The sequence below is a fragment of the Oreochromis niloticus genome, linkage group LG7, assembly GCF_001858045.2.
Source record: "Oreochromis niloticus isolate F11D_XX linkage group LG7, O_niloticus_UMD_NMBU, whole genome shotgun sequence".
Classification (NCBI taxonomy): domain Eukaryota; kingdom Metazoa; phylum Chordata; class Actinopteri; order Cichliformes; family Cichlidae; genus Oreochromis; species Oreochromis niloticus.
In genome coordinates, this window is record NC_031972.2 from 12,896,972 (window position 1) to 12,922,432 (window position 25,461).

Here is a 25,461-nt window from a genome sequence, read left to right on the forward strand (position 1 = left end):
AGAGGACAATAACAATAACGCAATGGTACTCAGAACATCGGAGTATTATGATATTATATCAGTAACAATAAAGAAAATATATTTTTGTATAAAAAACACATTTTTTGTACTTTGATCAGATAGTGGACTTTTCCCCACATCAGGCACAAAGTCATAGTCATTATTAGGCATTTAAATCTCACTAAAATCCATTTGGATTTCAACCCTGTCACAGACAAAATGATCATGTGATCATTGTGATCATGATTTGAAATCATGCTGAAGTTCAGTTCAGTTTTATTTATATAGCACCAAATCCCAACTACTGACTCAAGCATCGACCCAAATGCTTTATATTGTAAGGTAAAGACCCTAAAATAATACAGAGGAAATAGCGAAAACCCCAACAATCATGATAAGTAGTAGTAAATTCTGGTGGGTATTTAATGATCAAGATGACTTATTAAACACGTAATTTTCATTCAAAAATACTCTGTTTCATTGCCAGAGCATGCCAAGAGCACTTTAGTTAACATTGGCTTCCGTGTTTTCCCAAAAATATGCAATAATGCTAGAATCTGATAAGACTGTATTTCTTTTAATTGTCCTTCAAATTGTATACATAGTTTAACTAACATTAACCTCATATTTCTTGATATTAATCAAATATTAATAAAAGTCTATCAAGTAATAGGGCTTAACTTTGCATTATGGGGTTGAAAATGGTGATGGGGTTGAAGGCACAATCAACATTTCAGTATGATATACATTCATGACATTAATGATATATGTTTTAAAATAATGGGACTTTTCTTCTCTGGATCTTAGAGATAAAGTTTCTTTTATCATTTTTTTTCCCACAGGACCTTTAACAATCTAAGTATAACCTATGGTGCAATAGCTTATAGAGCCACCTTTCAGCAGCCTGAGATAAATGTCAAATCCTGGCTCCGTGACCCAGTGTTTTGTGTTTATTGATTAATTTATATTCTTGGACTTAGTGTTATTCGTGGAGTGTGCCTTCCTGTGTTCCACATTTCATGTCTAGTAAACTGTCTCTATGTTCGTGCATTTCTTGTGTCTACCCCAGTCAGTCATGTCTCCATCTCAGTGTCAAGTCTGTGTCTTTGTGAATGTTTCTTGTTTCCTGTTTTACTTTGACGTTCTTGTGTTACTGTTTTCAGTTTTGCTTCTTCCCTGTCTTGCTGTGTGTGATTACTCCCAGCTGTGCTCTCCTCCTGTCTCATTCCCTCGTTATCCCTCCCTGTTTTTAAGCCCTTTGTCGGATCGTCTGTTAACCTCCTTTATGTCGCCATGATTCATGTTCCAGGTTTTCCCAGCTTAGGTTTTTGTTAGTTCCAGCTCTGTATTATCATTTATTTCCAGCTCTGTGTTATTGTTTATTTTTCTGTTTGTTTCTGGCCACCAATAAAGGCTCACTTTCAGTTCAAGTTCCGTTCCGTCTCCAGTGCTTGCGTTTGTGTCCTCTCACTCTCTCCACTCTCCACGTCTGCCAGCTAAGACGCGACAATAACTTTAAGTAATGGTTTTCACTATGACATTATCAGTCTCTCACATCAAGTGGAGGAATTTCGGCCCACTCTTCATTACAATATTGCTTCAGCTCATCAAGGTTTGTTGATATTCTTTTATACACAGCTCTATTAAGGTTCCACCACAACATTTTACGTGGTTTGGGTTTTTTTCAGTTTCACTGGGCCATTGCAACACCTTAAATGATTTCTTTTTCAGCCATTCTGGCATAGATTTCCTGCTATGCTTGAGAGAGTTGTCCTGTCACATGACAAAAATTTGGGTAAAATTTAGTCATCAGAAAGTTCACCTCAGGCTTGACTTTAAAATATTTTAGTATACAGAGCAGTTTGTGGCAGACTCACAAACAAGTACATTCCATTACCCCTCCACCTTGACAGTTAGAATCAGGTGTTTGATGAGATGTCCACAACTGGGAATGTTGTGGCATTGAATTAACACAAATTACTGCTCCAGACCAGCAAACCAACAAAACCTATGCTTTTATATAAAGGCGCTCACACTCACTGATGATCAGTTAATCAGTCACGCTTGATTGGCAGCAACTTTGCTGCTTCTTGCCCTCTGTGCCATTATTTTGTGTATGTGTGTTTGTGTGTGGTATGGTATTATGGGGTTGAAAGGAATTTGAAGGACCTGTGTAAATATTGGAATTTCATATATAATGTGTGTTTAAAAGTATTTCTAGTTAAAATAGATGTATATTAATGTACTGTCACTAAAGGTTGAGTGGTAATTATATTTTCTATGTATTTGATATTCAGTTACTCTGTAATTCTCTTGCCTATTTATCCAACAATCTATACACACACATACACACTTGTACAACATGTTAAAATGTTGAAAGTTTGCAGCATTAAAAATATCAAGGAAATGCTGTAAAATAGTATTTGAATCTTGTGATGGACTGCATTAGCTCACTACAATGACTGCAAGTTTTTTTTAATAACAACCAAACTCAAAATTAACTAACAAAAACAGACCTTATAGAGAAAACGGCGTAGCTTAAACAGTGATTAAGCAGACGTATGTAGAACACACACTAGTAATTTGGCTAAGAAACAAAAGCAGCCCCTTAATAGTTACAATTCATAACTCAAGAATAGAACAATGATATCCAATATGAAATGAAATAAAAGCAAACAAACAAAAAATCCCAGTCATTCTCCAAGGATGTGACACTACATGGCACATTCCAGTATGCACTTCCTGTATTTGCAGTGGGGAGAACGATTATTTGAGCCTCAAAATGTATATAATATTAAATTCAGTTTGGCATGTTCATTGGAAAGTTTTATGATTTGCACAGGGTATGTCAGACTAGTTTACACTGAGGAACTTTTACCCAGATAGAACATGTTGACTAATCCCTCCCCAACCCCTTCATGCTTTCATTTCCCACATAGCATCTCTGACACTCTGTGTGACAGACACGAGCAGGTGGCTCAATCAAAAAGAAAGGAAGGCAGATTTTTTTTTTTAATTAATTTTATTTGCCCAGTTACCACAAAGAATATTCACTAGTGGGACAGAAAAGCATGACAAGTCTTACTTTTTAATCACAATTTTGGCTTTTACTATTTTTCATTGAAATGTGATTTGTTGCACATGAAAAAAAAAACCCAGCTTAAACCTTTTCAACAATCTTTCCTCTAACTCACTTACAGAAAGACTAATGATATCAGATACATGATGCCAGGACAAAATTATATATAGACCTGGCAAAAATAAATAAGACAGAGACACTGACTTAATGTTTCTGCATTTTCACAGTTCAGATTATTTGCATCTGCTTAACCCAGATTAACCTGTTATTTGTATATAGCGATTTCAAGAGTTCAACCATTGTGAACAGGTGATGATTTACTTTCCCTGCATGCTGCAAATGTTTCAGATGAAACAGTGGAAGGCAAGTTTTCTATTTCAAGATTATGCTGAGCATGAAAACCCGACTCAAGCACGCTTGCTTGCTTCGTATGTCATCAGCAGAGCAGCATCGAGTCTTGCTGAGAGGCTGAAGCAGATCCATACTGCAAACAATGGCTACAGCAATGGAGGATTTTGCACAGTCAGATGTTGACCCTGAGATGACTGTGTTGACATCTGAAGATATTACAGAACAAAACCTTGATGTTACTGATGAAGTGGAGACCCTTCAAAACAGGTGCTCTTTATGCTGCAGGTTAAAGTTTCATGTTAATGAGATTTGTTTTGCAATTTTGTTTTTGTTTTTTACCACAGAAGAAAGTTTTTGATCATTTATGAATTAGAGTCTGTGGCGAAACATTTATTTTACAGTAATAAAATATGCTGGATTTATGGACAGTGAAATGCCACATGTTCGTATGTTTGCACTGGTCAAGCAGAATGGGAAGTTCTGCAGTGTGAAATTTCTTTCTTTCTTTCTACTTAATGACACTTGTGTGACGTAAAAATGCTCATGGAGCACAACAAGCATCTTCAAAGGTTGATAGATGTGATGCTTTATGCATCAGACTTTAGTGAATGTAAGTTGAGACTCTTTCTCTCGCTTTAGGCGCAGTGCAAAAAGTATTAAAGCAAAAGAACACCTGCACAACTTAAAAGTTATTAGGACATATTTTGTATAGTTTTCCCTTAACCTCCCAATATTTGTGCATTACTGTGCCTTCAGCTTACGCGAGGCTGTCCACGATGATAATGTCCGGCCTAAGATGCAGTGCCTAATGATGGACTCCTCCTTCTCCATGGTAACTATGCAAGGTGAGGACAGCGGAATCGCATGGGAGACGACGCCCAGTCGCTGCACCACACCATGGATGTCTGAAGGTGGACTCCCCTCTGTGGATCTCAGCTCTTCGGTTGCAATACGACCTGCAACACCTGGGTCTCATCCAGCAGGCAAAATCATTTTTGTCATGGATGAGGAGCTTATCTCAAGAAGCAGGAAAACCAAGGAGAGGGCAAGTGGGCCGAAAAGCAAAGCAGACAGAAAGCGAGAAGTCCTGGCAGAAAGTTCTGAGAACATCTCAGGGCGGCCAGAGTTAGTGGAAGTCTCTCAACCAAATTTGAAAAGTGAAGGAGAAGGAGACCAAGAGGAAACAACTGATCCTCAGGAAGACAAAGAGCAGCAGCTGTTCAGCTTAGTGTCAGAAGGCTCTGAAATCCTCAACATTGTTGTTCCCCAAAAACTGGCCACTGTGGATGAAGAAGTCAGCAAAGAAATGGTGGACAATCTTTCATACCTGGAGGAAAGTCTTGTTCCTAAAGCTAGTGAGGAGATCCATGAAAATGAGCTGCTGATCTCAGTAGAATCAGGCCCAACAATAGATTACCGCGTCAACCCTTGCCCTCCTGTGGATCTAGATTCCATGGATCCACCGGGAGCTCCGGTGGCCAGAATGCAAAGCAGAGCAGCAGCAGGAAATGTGGACTACTTTGAGGCATTCGCGCTGATTGATGCTCAGGCTCCAGGAGGTCCTGCTGTGACTGCAGAAGGACAGGTGGAACCAGAGGCAAAGACTGCTACTGAGAGTCAGTACACTGAGAAACATGCGCAGACTAAAGAAACCACCAGCACCAAAAGTGCAGATGTTGACAAGTCAGACACAATCAGTCTGGTGGAACTTGCTAACGAGCTTTTAGATGAAGTCTTTTATGGCGGTACAGACGACTACTTTCTGAAAAGTCCAGGGGCAACAGATGGAGGTGGAGCAGCAGAAAGTGCACCCTCTAGGCTTCCCTCAAAACAGAGTGGTTCCAATTTGTTTGGAAGCCAAGAAGATGTCCTCACACCAATCTTTCTACCCGAAGGGCCCTTGAAAATTATCGATCCCATTTTGCTGGAGGAACCCAAAGCCATGGCCTTCCTTTATACAGACCTTTATGAGGAAGCACTCGGCAGCCGGATAAAAGAAGAGGACACTGAAAGTGTGACCTCGGAGAAGTCCTTCCACAGCAGGCATTCAGACCGAGAGGCCAGGGGGTATTTAGAGAAATATGTCCTGATAGATGAGACTCCTGTTGTGGAAGGGGAACCAACAGATAAAGAAAAATGCCCAGTGGAAGGATCTCGGATAATATCTGAGGATTTGTATGACCTTGGTGTTTTTGTGACCAAGCCTGAAAAAGGCGAGGTGCCTAACTCAGAGGATGATATTACAGACTTCTTCAGGTCCAGCGCCAATTCTTCTCCATGCGACATAGAGCCTTTCCCTCGACTTCTGGAAGAAGACGACACACAAACAGCAAAAAAGAGTAAATCCAAGACAGTAAGGAGTGTGTCTATAACAGTTGAAAAACCAACAGAAATCCCAGTCGATCAACTTAGCATCTCAAGCTTTGAGTTTCCCTCAGAGGAAGCAGACTGGACAAGTATAGATGATCATCCCGCAGCCTTGGAAGAGAGCAATGTCTGTGTTCGGGATTTGTGGAAAAAAGATTCAGAAATAGACAAGCCAGTCGCCCCTCCTAGGAGAAAAGTAGCATCCCCTCCTAAGACGTGTCTAGATCTAACGCCTCTGACTCCAGTTGACGTCATTGTGCAGGAAAACGAAGAGGCTGGAGGGAAGGAGCAAAGAGAGGAGGAGAAAGAGACGGCATCGCCGGCAGAGACTGCTGATGAAGGCGATGGAGATGGAGAAGAGAATGCGTTGGCTGTGGCCAAAACAGAAGCTGAAAGCGTACAGGACGGGAATGAAGTGACCACCAGAGATGAGAAAGATGGAAAGCCAACTGAAGGAGAAGACGCCAAACCAGAAGAAGAAGAAGAAAGAAGCCAGACCGAAACAGTTACAAAACAAACTGAACTAGAGACAGATGTAAAGTCATCAGAAACAGATCCAACAGAGAATAATGCTGAGAAACAAGAAGATAGTTCGACAGTTTTTCCAACTGACCAAGCCAAAAACAAAGGACAGTGTACAATACTTTAGTGCAGCTACAGTCAATAAACTTGGTATTAAGTGCTGTAACAGATCAATATCCATATTTGGGCTTAAAATCTCAGTAAACGTAAAGTGCATTAAACTAAGATAAATTCTTAAAGCTCAGATTTGTATATAAAATCAAAGTCTTATCTAAAACATTTGCCTTCAGATTGATCATATATCCTTTGTCTCTGCAGCTGAAGCCAGTCTTTCTGCCAATAGCGCATGAGTCGTAGCATGATTGATGAGCTTTGGTTCACATGTGCAAATAAAAAGGATGAGCGTGCATGTGTCGGTGTTTGTACGGTGTCAGGGTGCATCTTCAGCTATAAATAAGCCCTTCTGGCCATTAACTCGACACCTTATCTAAACTGGGAGCCTGTGTTCCGCACAACCGCTTGTAAACATCCAAGACAGAGTCTGTTATCCTTGCAGATGAGCCTATTTACACCTGGTTATTCCTGACAAATTATCCACCCTGCAAATCTTTGTTTAATCACAGATGTGCTTGGAACGTGAAACTTCTTGACAATGTGCATCTGTCGCTAAGCCAAATGGGGAGTGATGTTTTGCACCCTGGTAAAATAACCTATAGTTAAAGATTTCCTTCAAATGTTATAACATTTTGTGAGTGCTTTTTAAAAATATTTCCATAAAATATTCAAAGGAACTTTGAAAGCTACCTATATATTTCTCCTGCATTATCTAAAAGATATCTCCAACTTAACCAAACTTAGCTCGTTTTAGTCTGTTTTAGTGCAGCTGTCTCAAAATGAACTAAATATTCCCCAATGTATGCACACAGAGAACCTTTTTTTTTGGGGGGGGGGGGGGGTTGTTTAATGAGCAAAACACATTTTTGCACTGTGGGGTACAGTATTCTGCATGTCTGCATTGTTTGCAGATACACTGTACAGTAGTTGCTTTATGTCCTGAATCCAACGGTGCCATCTGGAGCCTCAGCTGTGACCCTGTGTCGACTGACCTTCAAAGTCAAACTACAAACAAACTCAACTCACAGATATCCATTTGCAAATGGATAAACGATGTGTGAATAAAATGCACAGGCAACTAAGTGTACATAACTATTTTGCTTCCGTGGGGCAAAAGCTGTGTTTTCAAGTATTTAAAGCGGCCTTACTTTTACATTAAATAGCCTTTGGCGACATCCAGCGTGCCTTTTAAAATAACCCCCTTTCCTCCACACCGACAGGTGGCAGCCCTGAGTTAATGACGTACTAACAACTTACAAGCAACTGTGTCGCAGAAATACAATAAATAGAACGGTGATGCATGAAAGCATACATACACATACTGAGAGTATATTTGAGTCTTATGAGAAAGGGAGAAATGATATACCTGTGATAATGGCTGATTCTGGTTAATAATATCGATCCAGCTTTAGTCTTTTTACAGGTTAACCTTGTAGCAACAAGTGAAGTCGCCCCATAGATCATTACTCTTACCTCACAAACGAGGTGAGAGTAGCCAGAAAAGGTCTCTGTTATGATTATGAAACAAATTATTGTAGCCATCCAACTCTAAATGTATCTAACATACTACGTGATATACGCATTACCAAAGGAGATGGGAGGAAAAGAAAAAGAAGAGAAACACTTTGTATAAACGAATTCAGCCTCGGACTGTCCTGTAATAAATATTTCCTACTGAGAATCTTTATTTGTCACCAGCAGTTATGTGCATTGTGTACTCATCTCTTTTCATCCATTGTAGAGGCGAGGTATATACCCAAAATATAAAACCTTACTCTCACACGCACTGTGCACTCTGCGAAACACTTAATTACGCCGCCGTGTGCCTTCTCTCTCTAGTCGGTCTACTTCTACACCAGAAGACGGCGCAGTGTTTGGGTACTCGCACAGGTTAGCTTTTTGCTAACTCCACAATGGACTGCGCTCCCAGTCTCTGTCCCGCCGTCACTCAAGAGATACAAAGCGGCCCAGAAATGTGCGACGGTTCCTCGATGGAGGACGGGTTGGTTGACGCTTTTGGGGATCTGGCTGCCCTTCCGGTGGAGGCTGGCGAGAGAAGACCGACATGTTTCCGTTGCCGGTGAGTTGAATTAAAGAGCAGCTCATGCTAGTAGTTAGCCGAGTTGGTTGATCCAGGCGGCGTATGAATGTTCCCGTCTCCTCGCGTAGCTGGCATGCTTTAATGAGGGAACAGATCCGTGTCGTTACAGAAAGCTCAAGACCAGCTGAAACACACACAGATGGGGGCTATAGGCTGGGAAGTAACTGGGAAAACACAGCCTCACGTCTTCAACTTTCCTCCCATGTAGTCGCCCTCAGAAGGTGTGTCTATGTCCTTTTCTTCCACCACAACCCCTGGAGGTCTCCACATGTCTGTACGTAGTGCAGCATCCTGCAGAGGTGAGTCAAAAGTCATGTTTTAAGACCCAGAGTCCCTGATCTGTTTAAATGTAGCGTTTGTGAAGCATCAAAAAATACATCTATGTTATTTAAAGTTATGCAGTTTTTCAAAAGCCTCCAAAAGTCACTGTTATTATTTATTAAAATCTGTTAGATTAAACTTTATGTTGTGTGGTAGTGTTAGCAGTGTTAGCTGTATTGTTGTATGCATGTATTGATTTGAGCCTCTATGGGTAATTTTTTGCCTAGCAAACTGAGCTTGCATGAGTGTCACGTTGAGACCTGGCTGACAAAAATAGGATATAACTAATAAACTATTATAGGACATGGCTTTAACTTGAATCAGCAGAAAAGCTGATAAAGTAACAAAGAGAGAGGGAATTTTACACTAAGATGACTGGAACTGTTGAAGATTGATTTGATTTAAATATGAATGAATATTTATGTAAAATAAACACCCAAAAGTATTAATTGTACAGACAAACATTATGGACTATAATAATCTTACTACAATGATCGTTATGAATGTCCCCTATCTCCTCCTGGAGGCATTGATCAAGCTGGATGAAACTTACTAACTAAACTACCTGCCAGGATTATCAGCATCTGTATAGGTTTTTATAACACAAATTATTTACAGATTATACATAGTATGTGTAGTAGCTGATCTCAAAACAAACAGCGACATTAGGTGTACGTTTAGGTGCACTAAAACGGAAAATTCACAGTTAAGTTACCTCGCTAATCTAAAATCCTGCATGATGGTACAGATGTCTACTCTGCTGGAAAAACTGTTTCTTGTAAAATAAGTAATAATGATAATGATGGCAAACATATACATTGATGCCAGTATCAGCTGATACAACCATAGCTTATTTTATTAATCAAACTATCTGAAAGAACAATTTCTACATCGCACCATTTCCACGCATGTTTTGCTGACTTATTTCCATTAAAGGCAAGTTTTGATATTGACCCATATCCAGAAAGATGCATACATGTATATCTGCACCAGACTAAGACTGATATTGTGTTGAGAGTTAGTGGATGAATAAGAAGAACATCAGTGTCTCATTTCTTAGTGTATCACCCTGACATCGCCATCGGGTGTGTTTGAATGCTTTGGAATCAGATTACTGTCTTGCTCCTGACAGTGGACTCTATAATGCGCGGCTTTCATGACAGTAATGAACACACATTTTGTAAAAGGTTAACATGAGAGACTAAAGGTTTCGATCTCTTCCAGGAGAGCCGAGTACTCCGCACAGTTCCTCTACTTGCTGCTTGCTTGCCACAAGGAAAATGCAATGTCATAGTTGGGAGGAGATTTAATGAGGAAAAGTAAGTATGCGTTAATTGAGCGTAGCTAAATATGTGTTATATTTGCATTTTTATTTTATGCCTTCATTTATTTTCTGTGCAGGCACCCGGAGCTGGCTGCGGTGTGTCGGGACAGCAGAACGCTGATTCTGTACCCAGGACCTAAATCAGAGAACCTTGAGGAGTTGGTGCAATACCAAGAAGTGGGCACTGCAAAACATAATGTCATCATCATAGATGGCACCTGGAGCCAAGCCAAAAACATGTTCCTCAAAAACAGCCTTTTCCACCTGCCCAAACAGGTGCGTATATTAAAGGACGTTGTAGAGAATATAAACTCTGTTCTCTCAGCTGCTAAGTCTTTTTTCTTTCTAAGGTCTTAAAGCCTGAATTGGGTGGAGAACCCCCACCCCCCAAAAAACTGTATCTTGTAAATGTATCTTGAATGGAGCCAGATGACTAGTGTACACGATTTCTGCTCGTTTACATACTTTTGATCAATGCATCACAGACCAGTTGGATTTGAAGAGTACACACTGTGTGGGGTACTTGTGTTTAAGCACATGATTTCAGGATATTTTTAGAAAGACTCTGATATTAGCCACTACCCAGAGCATTTTTTATGTAACTTGTTTTGGAGCAGTTATTTAAATAATACCACATCTTAGTTAAGCTGTTAAAATTTTAGTTCTGGTCCATTTGGCAGCACTTATGGATTTTGGTGCTATCATAAAGATTAGTGTAAAATTTGGACTTGTGTGTCCGACTGACACAGAGCTATAACATGCAGATGTGCACAAACGTGATTAGTCAATACAACGCCACAAACACACAATCAGCTGTTCCAGGCAGACTGAGGGAGAACGTAAACAAGTAAATGAAACACAGAAGTCTGAAAGGGGGGAAAAAATTAGCTCATATATCTGATATCAGATGAATCTGTGTCATAAATTCTGTGTCAGTCCGCCTCTAAGTTGTGTGTAATGTTGACAACCAACATTAGAAGATGTTCCAGCTCTGATCACGTGTTTATGGACAAAACCAGAACTTTGAAACTTAACACCTCTCAGAGATGAATGCTGAAAGCACTAAATGAAAAACTGCCAGTGTTGTGCATTCCATAAGAATTACAGCTCTTATAAAATTAATTGCTTTTCATACATCAACATTGTGATTACTGATCACGTCTGCTTTGGTTTACCAGGTGCAGCTCAATAGGACTTTATCAAGTCAATACGTGATCCGCACACAACCTTCCAACATCTGTCTGTCTACTCTGGAATGTGCCGCTGTCGCTCTGTCGATCCTAGAGCGGAATGATGAGATCCAAGAGGTAACATACCGAAACAGTTATATAGTAGTATAATAAATATCTAAAATCTGTAGTATACAGTAGTATAATAGTAACATTAATATTGTGAGATAATGTCATGTGGCTCTGGTTTAAACATCAGATTTAAACCTTATGGATTAAGAATGGGATGTCACACAAATTCATATGTGTGTGAAGGTAGAAGACCATACTTTTGGCAATACTGTGTATTATTCATTTTGAATCGTAATATATCGTAATATATGTAAAAGTAATCATTTAAAATCTAATATTTGCATTACTTTTAACTACGCGTTTGGTCTCTACCAACTGCTGAGATAAATATCTAGATTTTAATGCTAAAGGCTTGACTGTGGTCAGCAGATTGTTGCTAAATGGACATTTCTGCTCTTTAGAATAAAAAGAGTTTTTTGCTGCTGCCTTCTTAAAACGAGGGTGATGAGTGGGTAGGCTAAATGAAAAGGGTAAAAGGATGGTAAAATGAGGCTTGGAGATAAGAGTGCGTGAAAAGCTGGGCAGTAATTCTTTGTAGGTTCATTATCATGAATCATGTCGAAACACAGAGCCTGGTGTTCTTCATCGCGCTCTCCTTTCGTTCCCATCTGTGCGTGTGCAGGTTCTGCTCAAGCCCCTGAAAGCACTCTGCTCCTTCCAGCTTCAGCACGGCGCTCAGATCCATCATAGCAAGGAACATCTGCTGAAGAACGGCATGTACGACAAACCCATGCCAAAGAACAAGCGCAAGATAAAGAGGATGGAGAAACTCCTCAGTGACCACAGCATCTGCCCCAGATGAGGGCATGTCAGAGCAGAGAGGACAGGCCTGATTCATCTCTGCTTCTCCTGCTGTTTGCACTGTGTTGGACTGTGTGATCAGAGTACAGGCATGGAAACGATGAGACATAAGGGGACTTTTTCCCTTTTTGTTTTTTTGTAAAAACACTTGTATATGCTGATAAATATAATTTATGTATTTGTCATTAATTTTAAGTAAATTACTGACAAATAAATGTTGTACTTGAAGCATCTGAGTTAAGAATAAATTAGGTTTCTTACTTTGTTTACATCACAGTAGCTTGAATTTTTTAGAAACGTGTTGTGGTTCTGTTGTGATTGGATTCATGTGGCTATACAGCGGGTCACATGTGGAAGGGCTGAGTCCACTGATATTTTTAGAAAGCAAAATCTCAATTTCCACAAAAAATAATAAAATAAACTGAAATAAACACAAAACCTACCAAAGACAAATAACACACTGGTAAAAAGAGTGACAACTGAAAATTGCACTATATTGTATAAATGTATAGCTTTATAAATGGTGTTTGGAGGCTTCCAAATAGTGTTTGTTGAATGTTACAAAAAGCTGTTTAAGTATTGCAGTTTTTCTATGCCACAAACAATATCAATAAAATGAAAAACAAATGTCATTTTAGGAATCTGTGTAGAATTTTGCTGTCGTTTACACCAAATTCTGGTCCTACTATCTAAATGTCGCAGCAGATATCCCATGTACTTCAGGGTTCAACATGTTGTGAATTCAGAGATGCTCTTTTGCATACCTTGGTTGTACTCAGTGATTATTTGTTTACTGCTATCCTTCAATCAGCTCAAAGCAGTCTGGCTGTTCTTCTCTTTATTCATTACTTTTCTCTCCAGGGCATACCTCCACCTCTCTAGGTTATCTTCCACATGCTCTCTACTCTCACTACAGTTCAGTGTCCTCTGCAAACATCATAGTCCATGCCAAGTCCTATCAAACCCCATCTGTGAACCTGTCCATCACCACTGCAAACAAGAGGGGAGTCAGAGCCAAGCCCTGATGTAACTCTTCCCTTCCCACCGGAAACCCATCTGTGACTCATACTGCACACCTCACCACTGTCTCATTGTCCTCATGTCCTGCACCTCTGCCACCCTCTATACCCCACTGCTGCTCACCGATTGTGACCTCTTTTCTTAACCTAGCTTAAACAACTCTTTCCCATTTGTTTATAGTATGGCTCATCAGCTTTATCCATCTGTGTATACATAATGTAAAGTGTAATATATTGCATGTCCTAATATTTGCCTTTCAAATGTAGAAAAGAGGAGAATTCCAAAACAGCTTAAATATAAATTCTCAGATACACGTTTTCCAAAGTGCAGTGCAGTGTAGTTACTTTACACAAAAGAGAATATAAAAACAGCGGGATTTGATGAAGCTATTAAAAGTCGCACAGGTGTTTACATATTTTATTGCTTAGAGATCTACTTGTATATATTATGGAAGAGAAAAACATTTACACGTGCTTTTACATGTTTTCGTGTAATAATTAAGCGCGCGTTTTGTCATCTAATTTGCACTTGTGGTTATTTTGTAACCTGTCTAGAAGTTGCCTTTAGGCTGAACTACTGCGCATGCGGGTCTCGCGTCGGCCTCCAGTTGCTCCGCCATCTTTGTCGGCTGCCCATTGTTCACTCTTGAGCTAACAACGGCGATAAACCAGTTCGCAGTAAAATAACTCGACAGTGTCACCGGCAGCTGCCCGCGACAGTCGTGGATTTGCTCTCGGGGTTGCGACTTGTTTTCGGCCAGGAACTGAAACAGAATGGACGATGACCAGCCCAAAACCCTGTAAGTGCATGTCTTTATCGTTAGCTAACCGCTTGTGTTCGTCACGTAATGCTCAGCGGCAGTTTCCAGGACTGACTCCAGTCTCGAAGCGGTTGTTTCTTTAGGACAGGCACATTGGAGGCTCCCCTCTGTATAATAATAGTTGAATGTCTTGTGTAAGCTTTTGTTAAACGTAGCATAACAACGCGTTTATAACATCTAAACACATGGTAGCGGTCTATTTCTGGTATAGTCGACACATTGGTTAATGCTAGCTTGCTAGCTAGTTCCAGAAAAATCTCAAATTAACGTGTCCGTTCACGTTTCTTGCTGAGAATAAGACGGTGTCAAAGTTGAATTGTTTCTAAAATAAATAACTGTTGGTATGCTTCGTGAACGACACTTTAAGTAGTAACTTGGGGGAGACTCGCTAAATATACCAGAGACTTCTCTATAGCGCAGTTAAGTGTTGCAATAAGCAGAAGTACATTAAACTAGCTGGCTTTTCAGTGGAGTTCGACGTGCCATCACCCTGATAGAATCACCATTGTACAGGCCAGGGAACTGTACATATATATGTGCGTTTGATGCTTTCAGCTGCTATAAGTGTTAACATGGTGTCAGCCAATGTTGATTTGATTAAAAAAAGGGGTTATTTTTATTACCTGGGGAAGATTAATTCTATTTAAAACATGCTATTTAAAAGACATGGTTGATATTTCTTTATTTAAACCTCTCCCTACTCATTGGCTGACATTTAAATGCTACAATTACAGAATCATTAAGCATAAATAGCGTTCAGATTTGCATTTAATGGAGCCTTATAAGTGGACTAGTAGTGGTGTCTGGTGCTGATATTGTTTTGATTATTTTCTGTGTGTGTGTGTTTTTTTTTCTTTCAGTTTATTGTTTAATCTGTAAATCGTCATCTTAAATAAGTCATTAAGTAAAAAAAATTAAGTAGTTAAGTAAAATGTATTTTAAAAAACAGCGAGAAGTGGATTAAGATTTCAAATTCATTTTCTTAAAATTCAAACCCTTCTATCAGCTCATTAAGTATGATATATTTTTAGAGATTAAACTATCTTCCAGTGTGTAAAAAGCTTTAAATTGAACCTTGTTGGGCTACAGAGTTAATCCAAGATATCATACCAATAAAACACCAGTATTTTGAAGTGTATTTGATTTGGAATGCATTCATAGTAGAGAAATTTAATTTCATAATAATTACTTGTCATTTTAGCTTGTGGCAATATTTTATCTGAATATTTATCCCAACACAGAATATAATCAGTAATTGTATTTTATCGAAACACGATCACATCAGCTGCTTTGCCATCTTATGGAAACGTGTACCGCCTTGTTTTTTTTTTTTAATCTTTTCCAAGAAATTACAAGAAAGCAATCACCTCCACCCGTCTGAAATTTTCTAGACCTTACCCAAAGGGGGGGCATACGATAATGCATATGTCCTATACAGTTGGACTGGATGAATGCATGGTATGTGGTTGTGATTTGCTGAGTTGTTCTGGTCTAAGAATTACACATGTAATGGTCCAGCGAATTCACATCTATCAAGTTGTTATGATGTGTCTGGCCTCCTGCACAGTCTACCCAGAAACCTCCCTTGTCTAAAACCAAACAAAGTATTTCCAGTAATGAGGGTGAGACTGATATGAATGTGCTAAAAATGGGGGAAAAAACAACTTCTTACAGTGTCCTGACGTGATGCTTCAAACATTTTCTGGAGTTAGGATAAAAATGGATTAGGAAAGCTGTTTCTCTGGGCTAATATTTTAACTATGGTAAACCTTTTGAGAAGGGAAACCCTGTTGCCCTGTTAGATCATCTGCACCAGCCATCGGTGGCTACTTTGAAAAACTATCCAGCACTGACTGTCTCTCGTCTGTTGTTTGTTTTTGTGCATCTAGGTATGTGGGAAATCTGTCCCGGGATGTGACCGAGGCACTCATCTTGGAGTTGTTTGGCCAAATCGGACCCTGCAAAAGCTGCAAAATGATAGTAGATGTGAGTTTGTTTTTTGTTTTTTCTATTTTCTGTAACTCTTTTTCTTCTCATTTTTTTCCCCTTTCAGCCCTTGCCACCTGGTTTAGCTACTTGCTTGACTCTTGTAATGTTCATCCTTTTTTTTTTTGTCCATTTTGCATTGGTGTAGCATCTTCCCAATTTAATGCTTAACGATGACGACACCATAATTATACAAGCTTTCATATTGCTCACAGTAACATAACTTATGTGTTTCCTCTCCAATCCAGACAGCAGGTCACGATCCGTACTGCTTTGTGGAGTTTTATGAGCATAGACATGCCACTGCCACAATCGCAGCCATGAATGGTCGGAAAATTCTGGGTAAGGTAAGCTATCGTATCTCCTGGGTGAGTCAACTAGGTCAAGGCTGGGTGGGCACAATTTGAAATGAAGCGTCTGGAGAAACTTGTATCTTGTTAAACCTTATCACACTGCCCTGTTCCTGCTCCACTTCACTTAATTTGTTTAATTCCCCTGTGCAAACCATTCATCTGTGCACAGTCTGAAATGACCAGGGTGAGAACACTAAGCACTGATCTGTGTAATCTTACTGTTGTGAACTTTATGAATCCTAAAAATATGTAGTCTTGATTCTCAACAGTGTGGGCTTTTGGTTTTGTGTGTTTGCTGCTCTGTTGGTTGTGTGGAATTAACTCAAATCAGTAGCTGAACATCAAGAAGTGACTGCAAATCATGCAAACCAAAGAAATTAGATGCAAAAATGACGTAATAGCATATTCTCTTCACTGCGGTAGATTAACAGTCTTAGAGCATTTTGTTCAGAGATTCTCAAAAAGTTAAATAATATTCAATTAGATATTTTGTTGATACAGACATCAAAGATATGACCTTTTTGTTAATATTTTTTCAGTAATTTTACCAGTTAGCTTATCAATTTAAAAAAAAATGTATTTATTTTTTAAATGTATTTATTTATTTTTTACAGATAAAATGAAAATAAATGAAAAATTAAAAAAATCTAGCAATCAAATTTTAGTTGGACAACAGCTGATGTGTCAATTATGTTGTTGAGCATTTGTTTTTTTTCTAAAAACAAAACAAAAAACATCATCACCATTGTTTGTTCAGACCAAACACGATGCAGAGGTTTTCCTGACCTGACTCACATGAATAAAGTGTTCAATGTATCACTGTCAGATGGATGCAGTTCACAGTAACATATTTCAAACCTCACCAGGATGTAGTGTCACTTTTCTTACTTTACTTCAGGCCCTTTTTTGTCTCTGTGTTAAGGCAGATCTTACAGCTCTGGCTAACTCAAATTGTGACTTTAGGCTTATCCCCCATTTCTGCTAATTAGTGTAATCCGGAAAAACCACGACTGATGCTTTGGTGATGGAGCATAAGGCAAAGTTTGTGCCAGAGTTTAGATATTTTTGTAACTAGTGTGTTTGCCTTTGTTTGACACAAATCTGTGTAGCTTCCACGGTGTTTATATATATCTTTACTTCACGTTTGGTCTGAACACACTGATCGGTGAAGTTTTCATTCTGGTTCAAGGCCAGTAACAATTTAGTTGAATGCCAGTTACGGCACATGTATAGAATGGAAGAGTTAGAATTTTAACCTTAGATTAAAGAAAAAAGGATGAAAATTTATTTTTTGTGACTTCTGCATAAATGTGGTCACTGAAGCTTTAAATGCAGTGTTTTATTTTATTTTATTTTTTTCAGCTGTATTGAATTATTACAGAACTCCTGAAGTCCCATAACATTAAATGTGTCTCGTATATACAAGGTACAGAAATTCCTGGCTAATAAATACATTTAGTTAAGATAAAATAAATACATAACTAAAACTTGAGGGTTTTTAAATTTTTCATAAACGACACCATATGGTATTTCAGGGGCTCTGTAGGTTACAGTACAGTGTCTGACATAGAAAGTGAAATCCAGTTTGTGAGTGGGTATAAACACAGTCCTGCTTTTTATTGTCACTTCATGCTCCATACTGTGCCTGTTTTTAAATGCCGATGTTCCTTAAGTGAGTTTCCATCTGTGTATGAATTAATTTACCGTGGCCCTGCTGTGTAATCATGCAACATGTAACATTCTCTGATCTCCTTTAATTGATGCTCTTCTGTCCCCCTACATCTTTACTGCTGTGTGTTCTTTTGCAAACTTATTTCCACATAGAATCCACATAAGAGCTACTTCCAAGAAAAATACATTCAGTTGAAAATATTTTATCCTCAACAGGTATTGAAGGACCATTTGAGGAGTATAACAAGTTCGTAAAAATCACTTGTTTGTAAGTCCCTTGTTATTTGGACCTTACTTCCTACAGTTTTGCTCCAAATTTTTACTAGACTGAGAGTGAAATGTTCCTGATTATGAAGGTGAAATCTTGATATCCCTCTGTGTACGCCACTGTATTTTTACTATGTATTAATTACTGCAAAGGTGTATAAAATTAAATAGCAATGGATAAATCAGTTTATGTTGGTGCTTTAAGAACCCAAATGTGACATACAGAGATCATCTTATTTATTAAAAAAAAAAGAGTTCTCAATCACAAAATGTGGCCTAAGTAAAAGTGGTGTGTGAAAAAGCCTCTAATCACAGAAAAACAACCTTCCTTCCTTCCACAAGCACGCTACATGTCTCACCTTTGTCCTCTTCCTCGCTTTCTGCATCTTTCTCTCTTGCAGGAAGTCAAGGTCAACTGGGCTACTACACCAACCAGTCAAAAGAAAGACACAAGCAGTAAGTAAAACTGGTGATGTGGTCGCACAGTATTCTCTTGGGTCGTCTTAGCTTTTTAAACAGGGAACATTGGTCAATAAATCAATGAATTTTGTGTTTTACTGTTATGTTTTTTTTTTGTGTGTGTGTGTGTGTGTTTTTTGTTTTTTTTTGTTTTTTTTTTTAAAGGTCATTTCCATGTCTTTGTTGGAGATCTAAGTCCTGAAATCACCACAGATGACATAAAAGCAGCTTTTGCTCCATTTGGAAAAATATCGTAAGTGTGTTCTTGTGATATTTAGTTTTTGGAAATTTGTGAGCTGAAAACAGCACAACCGAGAATGTGCTAGTAACCAGCGCTTCTGTGTCAGCCTGACTTCCACTGGTTTGTGAAATGAATTAATAGATATGGTATAAAGGCCATTGTAGGTATTAGCAAACACCTTAAAATACCTTAATAGTTGTAAACCCACACTAATCTAACCAGATCTGCTGGTGCTTTCATAAGGAGGAAAGCATTATGGAAATAGGCTGGAATTTATTGCTGAAAATGTGAGGCCCATTCCTCAGTAGTTCTAGTGCTGGAACATCACTTGATACATTTTTATTTTTGGAAACCATATGAATCAGGGCAGGTGAACACTTGTTGGCTCTGACTCTTGTAGGAAAATGATTTAATGTGCTGCAAATGCTAGCTTTACACGTTCAATATTTGGTAATATTCAGTTAAAATATATTCTTTATAGTTCTGAGTCTTTCAAGCTGCTTGTTTTGACAGAGTTTCATTCGTTTGCAGGGACTGTCGGGTGGTGAAAGACATGGCCACAGGTAAATCTAAAGGCTATGGCTTTGTCTCCTTCTTCAACAAGTGGGTAAGTGTGCCAATTATGACTGTGTTAGAGGAGTCAGAAACGGGTTCTGATTTTTCAGTCAGAGACAGGATTTCCATGTTGTATTTGGTAATGTTTACAAATGTCTTGTTTTTTTTCTTCTGTGCTTGCTTTGTGTAATCAGGATGCAGAGAACGCCATTCAGCAGATGGGAGGACAGTGGTTGGGAGGGAGGCAGATCAGGACTAACTGGGCTACAAGGAAGCCTGCTCCAAAAACTACAAGTGAAAGTGAGTGAGAATGAAGATTTGGGAGATTTTCTTGTCTCTTTCCCTTCTTCTTTCTCTTGAAGTAAATCCTCTTGTGCATCTCTGGACTGCTTTTCAATATAGCTGCTATATTTAAATTGCTCCCTAAAGCCCCTTTCTCACTGCTTGCACTTACCTGTGTCACCACCTCAGACATCAGTTTCTATTTTAACCAGAAACATGTTTCTTATGGAGATTCAGTGCTTCAGTGCAGTCTCCAGCTTCAAACCAGCAGTTTTCAGCTGAAGAGTTCAGTTGTGCATGTGTGTGTCAGACCACACAGACCATGTGTGTGGTTTTGTATGATATTGTGTAGTCTCCCTGCACCACACGTCCGGTGTACTTCTGTTTTGGTTTTTAATGGTTGGTAAAAGCTTGTACTTTTATTACCACCACCTACTTCTGGTTGTAGCTCATTACATCATAATAGGCAGTGTGTAAATATAGTTTAATAACTTCTTGAATGTATGACCATCCCTTACGAGTTCCTGCATGCAGATGCAACCTGAAAATAGGAGTCAGGGAAGCCGTGCGGACATGCACAAGAAGGTTACAAGAAGAGCACTCATAGCGGGTGTGCCAGTGCTGCAGCTAGCAGTGTGACAAAATGAGAGGGATTCAGCAGGTAGAAGTGCTCTTGTAAAACTGTCCATAGCTTATTGATAAAGCAACACTTGACTTGTCTAAATATGGGAAACAATAAATATTTGCATGATACTAAAATGGCATCCGTATTAAAAAACAAAACAAAACAAAAACTGAACTATTTACTACTACTATTTTTAACAAGGGTTGGGGAAGGGGTATTCTGGTGCAAACAGTGCAAAGATACTCCAGGTCTTATGTACTGCTCAATAGGAATCTTGTTTTGTTTTTTTTGTTTTTTTTAAATTAAAATTGCTGCTAAGCACATTTTTCCACAGTCACTAGTATGGCTGTTTTAAAGGATATTATTGGCTTAACACTGAACAAGCTTCCATTTGAAAGGTAAAAAAAGACTTTCTGGACCCGAGAATATAAAATTACGAAATGTTCAGATTTGTTTCTTCTGTGTTTGGCTAATAAAAAAAAGTTGGAGCAGGTTTGTGTTCTGTTTGTTCTGTTTCAAAATGAATATAAATGCAATTAAAAAGAAACTAGCCCAAAGCAAATATGTGCCAAGAAAACATTTTGATAACCAAACTAATTAAAAAAGAAACCTTGTCTTTCTTTTTCTCATTTTAGCAACCAATACCAAGCAGCTATCTTTTGATGAGGTGGTGAACCAGTCAAGCCCCAGCAACTGCACAGTCTACTGCGGAGGAGTGACAACAGGACTCACAGGTGAGTCACAGTTTGCCTCTGTGCTGCAGGGCTCCAAGCACTGCCCACACATTCAACATTAAAACTGTTTTTCCTGTTCATAGAACAAATTATGAGACAGACCTTCTCGCCTTTTGGGCAAATAATGGAAATCAGAGTTTTCCCGGAGAAAGGCTATTCATTTGTGAGGCAAGTTGTCTTGTTGTTATGCTTGCTAAGTCTAAATTGTCAAACACATCTAAGTTTATGGTGTCTTAATATTATCCAATCTAATGCCTGCGCTTTTTATTTTTGTGTGTGTGTGCAGGTTCAACTCCCACGAGGCCGCAGCTCATGCTATTGTTTCTGTCAATGGCACTTCCATAGAGGGCTATGTTGTTAAGTGTTACTGGGGTAAAGAAACAACAGACATGGTCCAGGGTCCAATACAGCAGGTACAGATGGCACAGGTATGAACTTTTTTTTTTTTTGTTAAAGATTTTATTTTGAATGTATTACAGATAAACTACAATGACACCCACTCATTCAAATGAGAGACTGACTGTACTTGTGAGTGATTTTGATGCAATGTGATAGTCTGCCTCCTAAAATATAACTCTGCATGTCAGCAGAACACAGTGAGCTTCGCAGCGCAGCCCTACAGTCAGTGGGGCCAGTGGTACAGTAACACACAGCAGATTGGCCAGTATGTGCCCAATGGGTGGCAGGTGCCGAGCTACGGCGTCTATGGACAGACCTGGGATCAGCAGGGCTACAAGTAAGTACCAAAAATGATTACAGTCAAAAGAAGTGAGCAGGTTGTTCCTTGTTTCTTTTCTGTGTCCGGTGCTGTTGTTTACATTACAGTGAATTAAACATGTTTCATGTTGTCTTGATGCTTTACAATTTCTGCCAGCCTTTACAACTCACAGTGCATCATTGAAGCCTAGGTAACAGTAGACTGCTTAAGACAGAAATAAAGTTAAAGACAGTGAGAAATATGGATGTTGTCACCCACTGGTTTGTGACGTCCTGTTATGAAGCCTCAGGCTCCAACTGCTGAGCAGTTCTGTCGTTGGCATCTTGGTATTTTAAATCAAAAGTGACAAACAAGGGATGGACATTGTTACACAATCACCGAGTGTAGTTTCACAAGTTGTTAGGTAGTTAACATGGACACTGGGTAATTGACCTTTCTGAAACTTAGAATTACCAAAATTGACTTAGGGTTTTATTCTGCATGGCCCAAAATAAGTGACTGAGTCCACAAACCCATCAGGAAAGTACTTACAGAGGTCTGGACAGGTGCTGTTTTCCCCTTTTAGGCTTTATTACGACCACAAGTGTTTTTGCTGCAGCAGCATCTCCTGCTATAAAGAATGCAACTTTAAGGCTCATTCACTCTTCTGACCTGGAAGCTACATCCATATTTTATACTGTGTATTAGTGTAGTCCCTCACTCATAAAAGGCTGATGGGGTATTGTCGTCGGACTATAGTCCGTCTTTGTTTTTCTTGGCTACATGCAGAGCAGCGCAAGTCCACGTTTAATTCAATTCGGATACTGTTAAAGTATTGAAAAAGGCTGGCATAAGAATAACTTGTATTCCTTTTAATAACCCATGTAGGAATTCATACATTGAAATTTCTGCATCTGATGGAATCTGAACAGCTCAAATGATGTGCAAAGGAAGTTCTAATTGAAAGTAGAAATGAGTAAAGCTTTAAAGCTATTTTCTGCTGATATGGAGTGCCAGTCTGATAGCAGCAGCTAGTAAATGCACCAAAAATAAGCTGTAGTCTGTGCTTTACCCCAAAAATTTATGCTGCAGTTGCATTTACTAGGCTTAGGGGTAGCACTGACAGCTGTCAGTATTAATTAATTAATTAATTAATTAATTAATTAATTTTAAATGTGTAAGACAGCAGCAGGATCAACATATAATTTGCTACCTTATTTCCTGCTTGGATCTAGTGGTCTACTATTAGAATAGATTTTCCCGTTGTCACCAATACCCAAACTAGGGATGTGAGGATTGGCTGATATCTGATCAGTGCATCTTTACTCTGGTTCATGTCTTACTTGGCTGCATTTGTTTTTACCTCTGCCATAAAAGGTTGATTTGCTATTGTCGTCACCCCGCTGGGTGGGCGGGCGACTTGGACACCTAAGTTTGCGAATGCGATAACTCAAGAAGGCAGTCACCTAGGCTTTTGGAATTGATACGGAATAGATGCATCTACTAAAAATGTTGAATGACTTAGAACCTCAGTGACCTTGACCTCAAGGTCAAAATAAGTTTTCTGAAAATCTCGTGAATACAAGAACTTGAGAACAAGGCATCATAGGATTTTGAAGTTGATATCATAAGTGTTTCTGCTAGGAGGCTGAGGGGTAGCACAAGCAGTTGCCAGTATTTTGCATTTTTTCTGATTGTTCTGTTTTTGTGTACTGTTGCAGTCATTTACATGCTGGTGCTGGATGGACAGGTGTGGGTGCCATGAGCAATGGAGGCATGGTGGAGGCTGGGCAGGGAGTCAATGGGACGGTGCTAACCAACCAGGCCGGCATGGGTACTGCTGGCTACCACACTCACTGATCACAACGTCCGTCTCCCTCTAAGCCTCTGAGGCCACAAGGATGATACTCTGCTGGGGAAGGAGTGCAGTAGAAGTGCTCTGTTTGTCACCTCACCAAATTACTTTGTTAGTGAAGCTGGTACGCCATTTTATCAACCATACCAGCCCCAAACTTCACCCACCGCCCAAATGTGCAAGTGTAAAGATAATTAGTCACACTTTAACACAGTTAAAGCTATCGCTAATGCACCTTGCATTACTGGGCCCATTTTATTGTTTGGTGTACTACTGGCCAAATGTAAATTCTCCTACGATATTTTGAGCTCAGCCACAGTTTAGTTTAAAAGGAACCTGTTCCTTGAATTAGATTTCTATTCAAACAGCTGCTTTAATGTTTGTTTTCAGCCCCCAAGAGCCAAAGAGCAAGGGCAGGATTTTATACCAATATTCAACGATCGTCCAGTGCGAAAGAGGTGATGAACTCAATAGTTGGCATAATTGCAACAGAAGCTACAAGATGTGTCTTGAATAAGGGTATGGGGTTTTGTTTTTGGTTTTTTTTAAATTTTCTCTCAGTTGGAGCTCGATGTCACTGTCCGTCTGTCAGCCGGTTGCTAAAGTGAAACACAAGTCCGAGCGAGTTCTCAGGGTGTTGTCAAGTCATTCTGTGAAATGTAGGATATCACTGAGTAGAAGGAGCCGGCAGGTTGAGGGAAGGATGCGAATGCAAACAAAAAAACAACAACAAAAAAATCAAAGTAAATTTGAGCGCTACTTCACTTGTTATCCCGGACAGGACTGGGCAGAGAATCCCATCTGCGGATTAAGAAATGTGTGTGTGTGTGTGTGCTTATGTGTGTGCATGAACTGATGCTTTTACACACAAGACGATACCCCGGTCATCTTCCCCTGAAACCGAAAGGACTATGCCATCTTTTCTTTTTTCCCCTTTTTTGCTACAAATCTAATAGATGAACTGTCATTTCTTTTCTTTTTCTTTTTTTCTTTTTTTTTTTTTTGTTGAGCAAATTTAAAATGCTGTTATTGTAAAAAGAGCCTTTGCCTTTTTGTGTTTCATTTCAGGACTCTGTCTTATAAAGAAATGTTGAAGTGACACCATCTAATCATGTGATGCGCAAAATCTTCTGTTTTCTTTCTAAAACATGAAGTGGCTGTCAACTGTCAACTTTTATTTTTTAAATTAGATGATCTCAAATAAAATGCAGGGATTACTGCCACTCTTATCTTACTTATAGGCAGACAAATATTGCACAAATACTTAAGTTGTCACAAAATTTGAAACATTAGAGGGTTTTTTTTTGTTTGTTTTGTTTTGCATTCCAGTTTATTTGTGATTTCATTTGGAAGTCTGTTTTATGTAAATAACAAAACAGTCTGTTCAACTGTACTGAATCTGTATAAAGACAACATGATGACTAAGGAAGTGTGCTTGTCTCCTGGTTGGGGAAGTGGATTCCAAAAATGAGTAGCAGCATTGACTAGGAGGTGTTGGAGAGGCGGTGCAGCATTTCAATCTTTCAGGTGCTTGGTGGACACGCTGGAAAAGCCTTTAAACTTATAGTTCTTAAGTTATTTTGTTTCCCCCTACCTGACAGTTTGTTTTTAGGTA

At 39.1% G+C, this 25,461-nt stretch overlaps 3 protein-coding genes across 4 annotated transcripts; all 3 read left to right on the forward strand.

Annotated features, from left to right (window-relative positions):
* Window positions 1–3,334: 3,334 nt before the first annotated feature.
* Window positions 3,335–6,726, forward strand: LOC100707233 (cardiomyopathy-associated protein 5). The gene is made up of 2 exons (XM_003458578.5): window positions 3,335–3,697; window positions 4,187–6,726. Exons 1-2 carry the CDS (start codon window positions 3,573–3,575, stop codon window positions 6,444–6,446), a joined length of 2,385 nt encoding a protein of 794 aa, XP_003458626.1. The 5' UTR covers window positions 3,335–3,572; the 3' UTR covers window positions 6,447–6,726.
* Window positions 6,727–8,265: 1,539 nt separating this feature from the next.
* dtwd2 (DTW domain containing 2) lies at window positions 8,266–12,913 on the forward strand. The gene is made up of 6 exons (XM_003458577.5): window positions 8,266–8,513; window positions 8,743–8,833; window positions 10,080–10,174; window positions 10,257–10,455; window positions 11,358–11,486; window positions 12,103–12,913. The coding sequence occupies exons 1-6, from the start codon at window positions 8,347–8,349 to the stop codon at window positions 12,280–12,282; spliced, it is 861 nt and encodes a 286-aa protein (XP_003458625.1). The 5' UTR covers window positions 8,266–8,346; the 3' UTR covers window positions 12,283–12,913.
* Window positions 12,914–13,886: 973 nt separating this feature from the next.
* On the forward strand, window positions 13,887–25,271 carry LOC100703764 (nucleolysin TIA-1). Of its 2 annotated transcripts, none has more exons than XM_003458566.5 (12): window positions 13,887–14,100; window positions 16,011–16,107; window positions 16,356–16,454; window positions 18,800–18,854; window positions 19,023–19,110; window positions 19,630–19,705; window positions 19,848–19,953; window positions 21,196–21,294; window positions 21,378–21,462; window positions 21,581–21,722; window positions 21,882–22,030; window positions 23,713–25,271. In XM_003458566.5, exons 1-12 carry the CDS (start codon window positions 14,075–14,077, stop codon window positions 23,849–23,851), a joined length of 1,161 nt encoding a protein of 386 aa, XP_003458614.1. In that variant the 5' UTR covers window positions 13,887–14,074; the 3' UTR covers window positions 23,852–25,271. The 2 variants fall into 2 exon arrangements, with proteins under 2 accessions (XP_003458614.1, XP_005463730.1); XM_005463673.4 differs by having other exon boundaries at window positions 21,885–22,030.
* The last annotated feature ends 190 nt before the right edge of the window (window positions 25,272–25,461 follow it).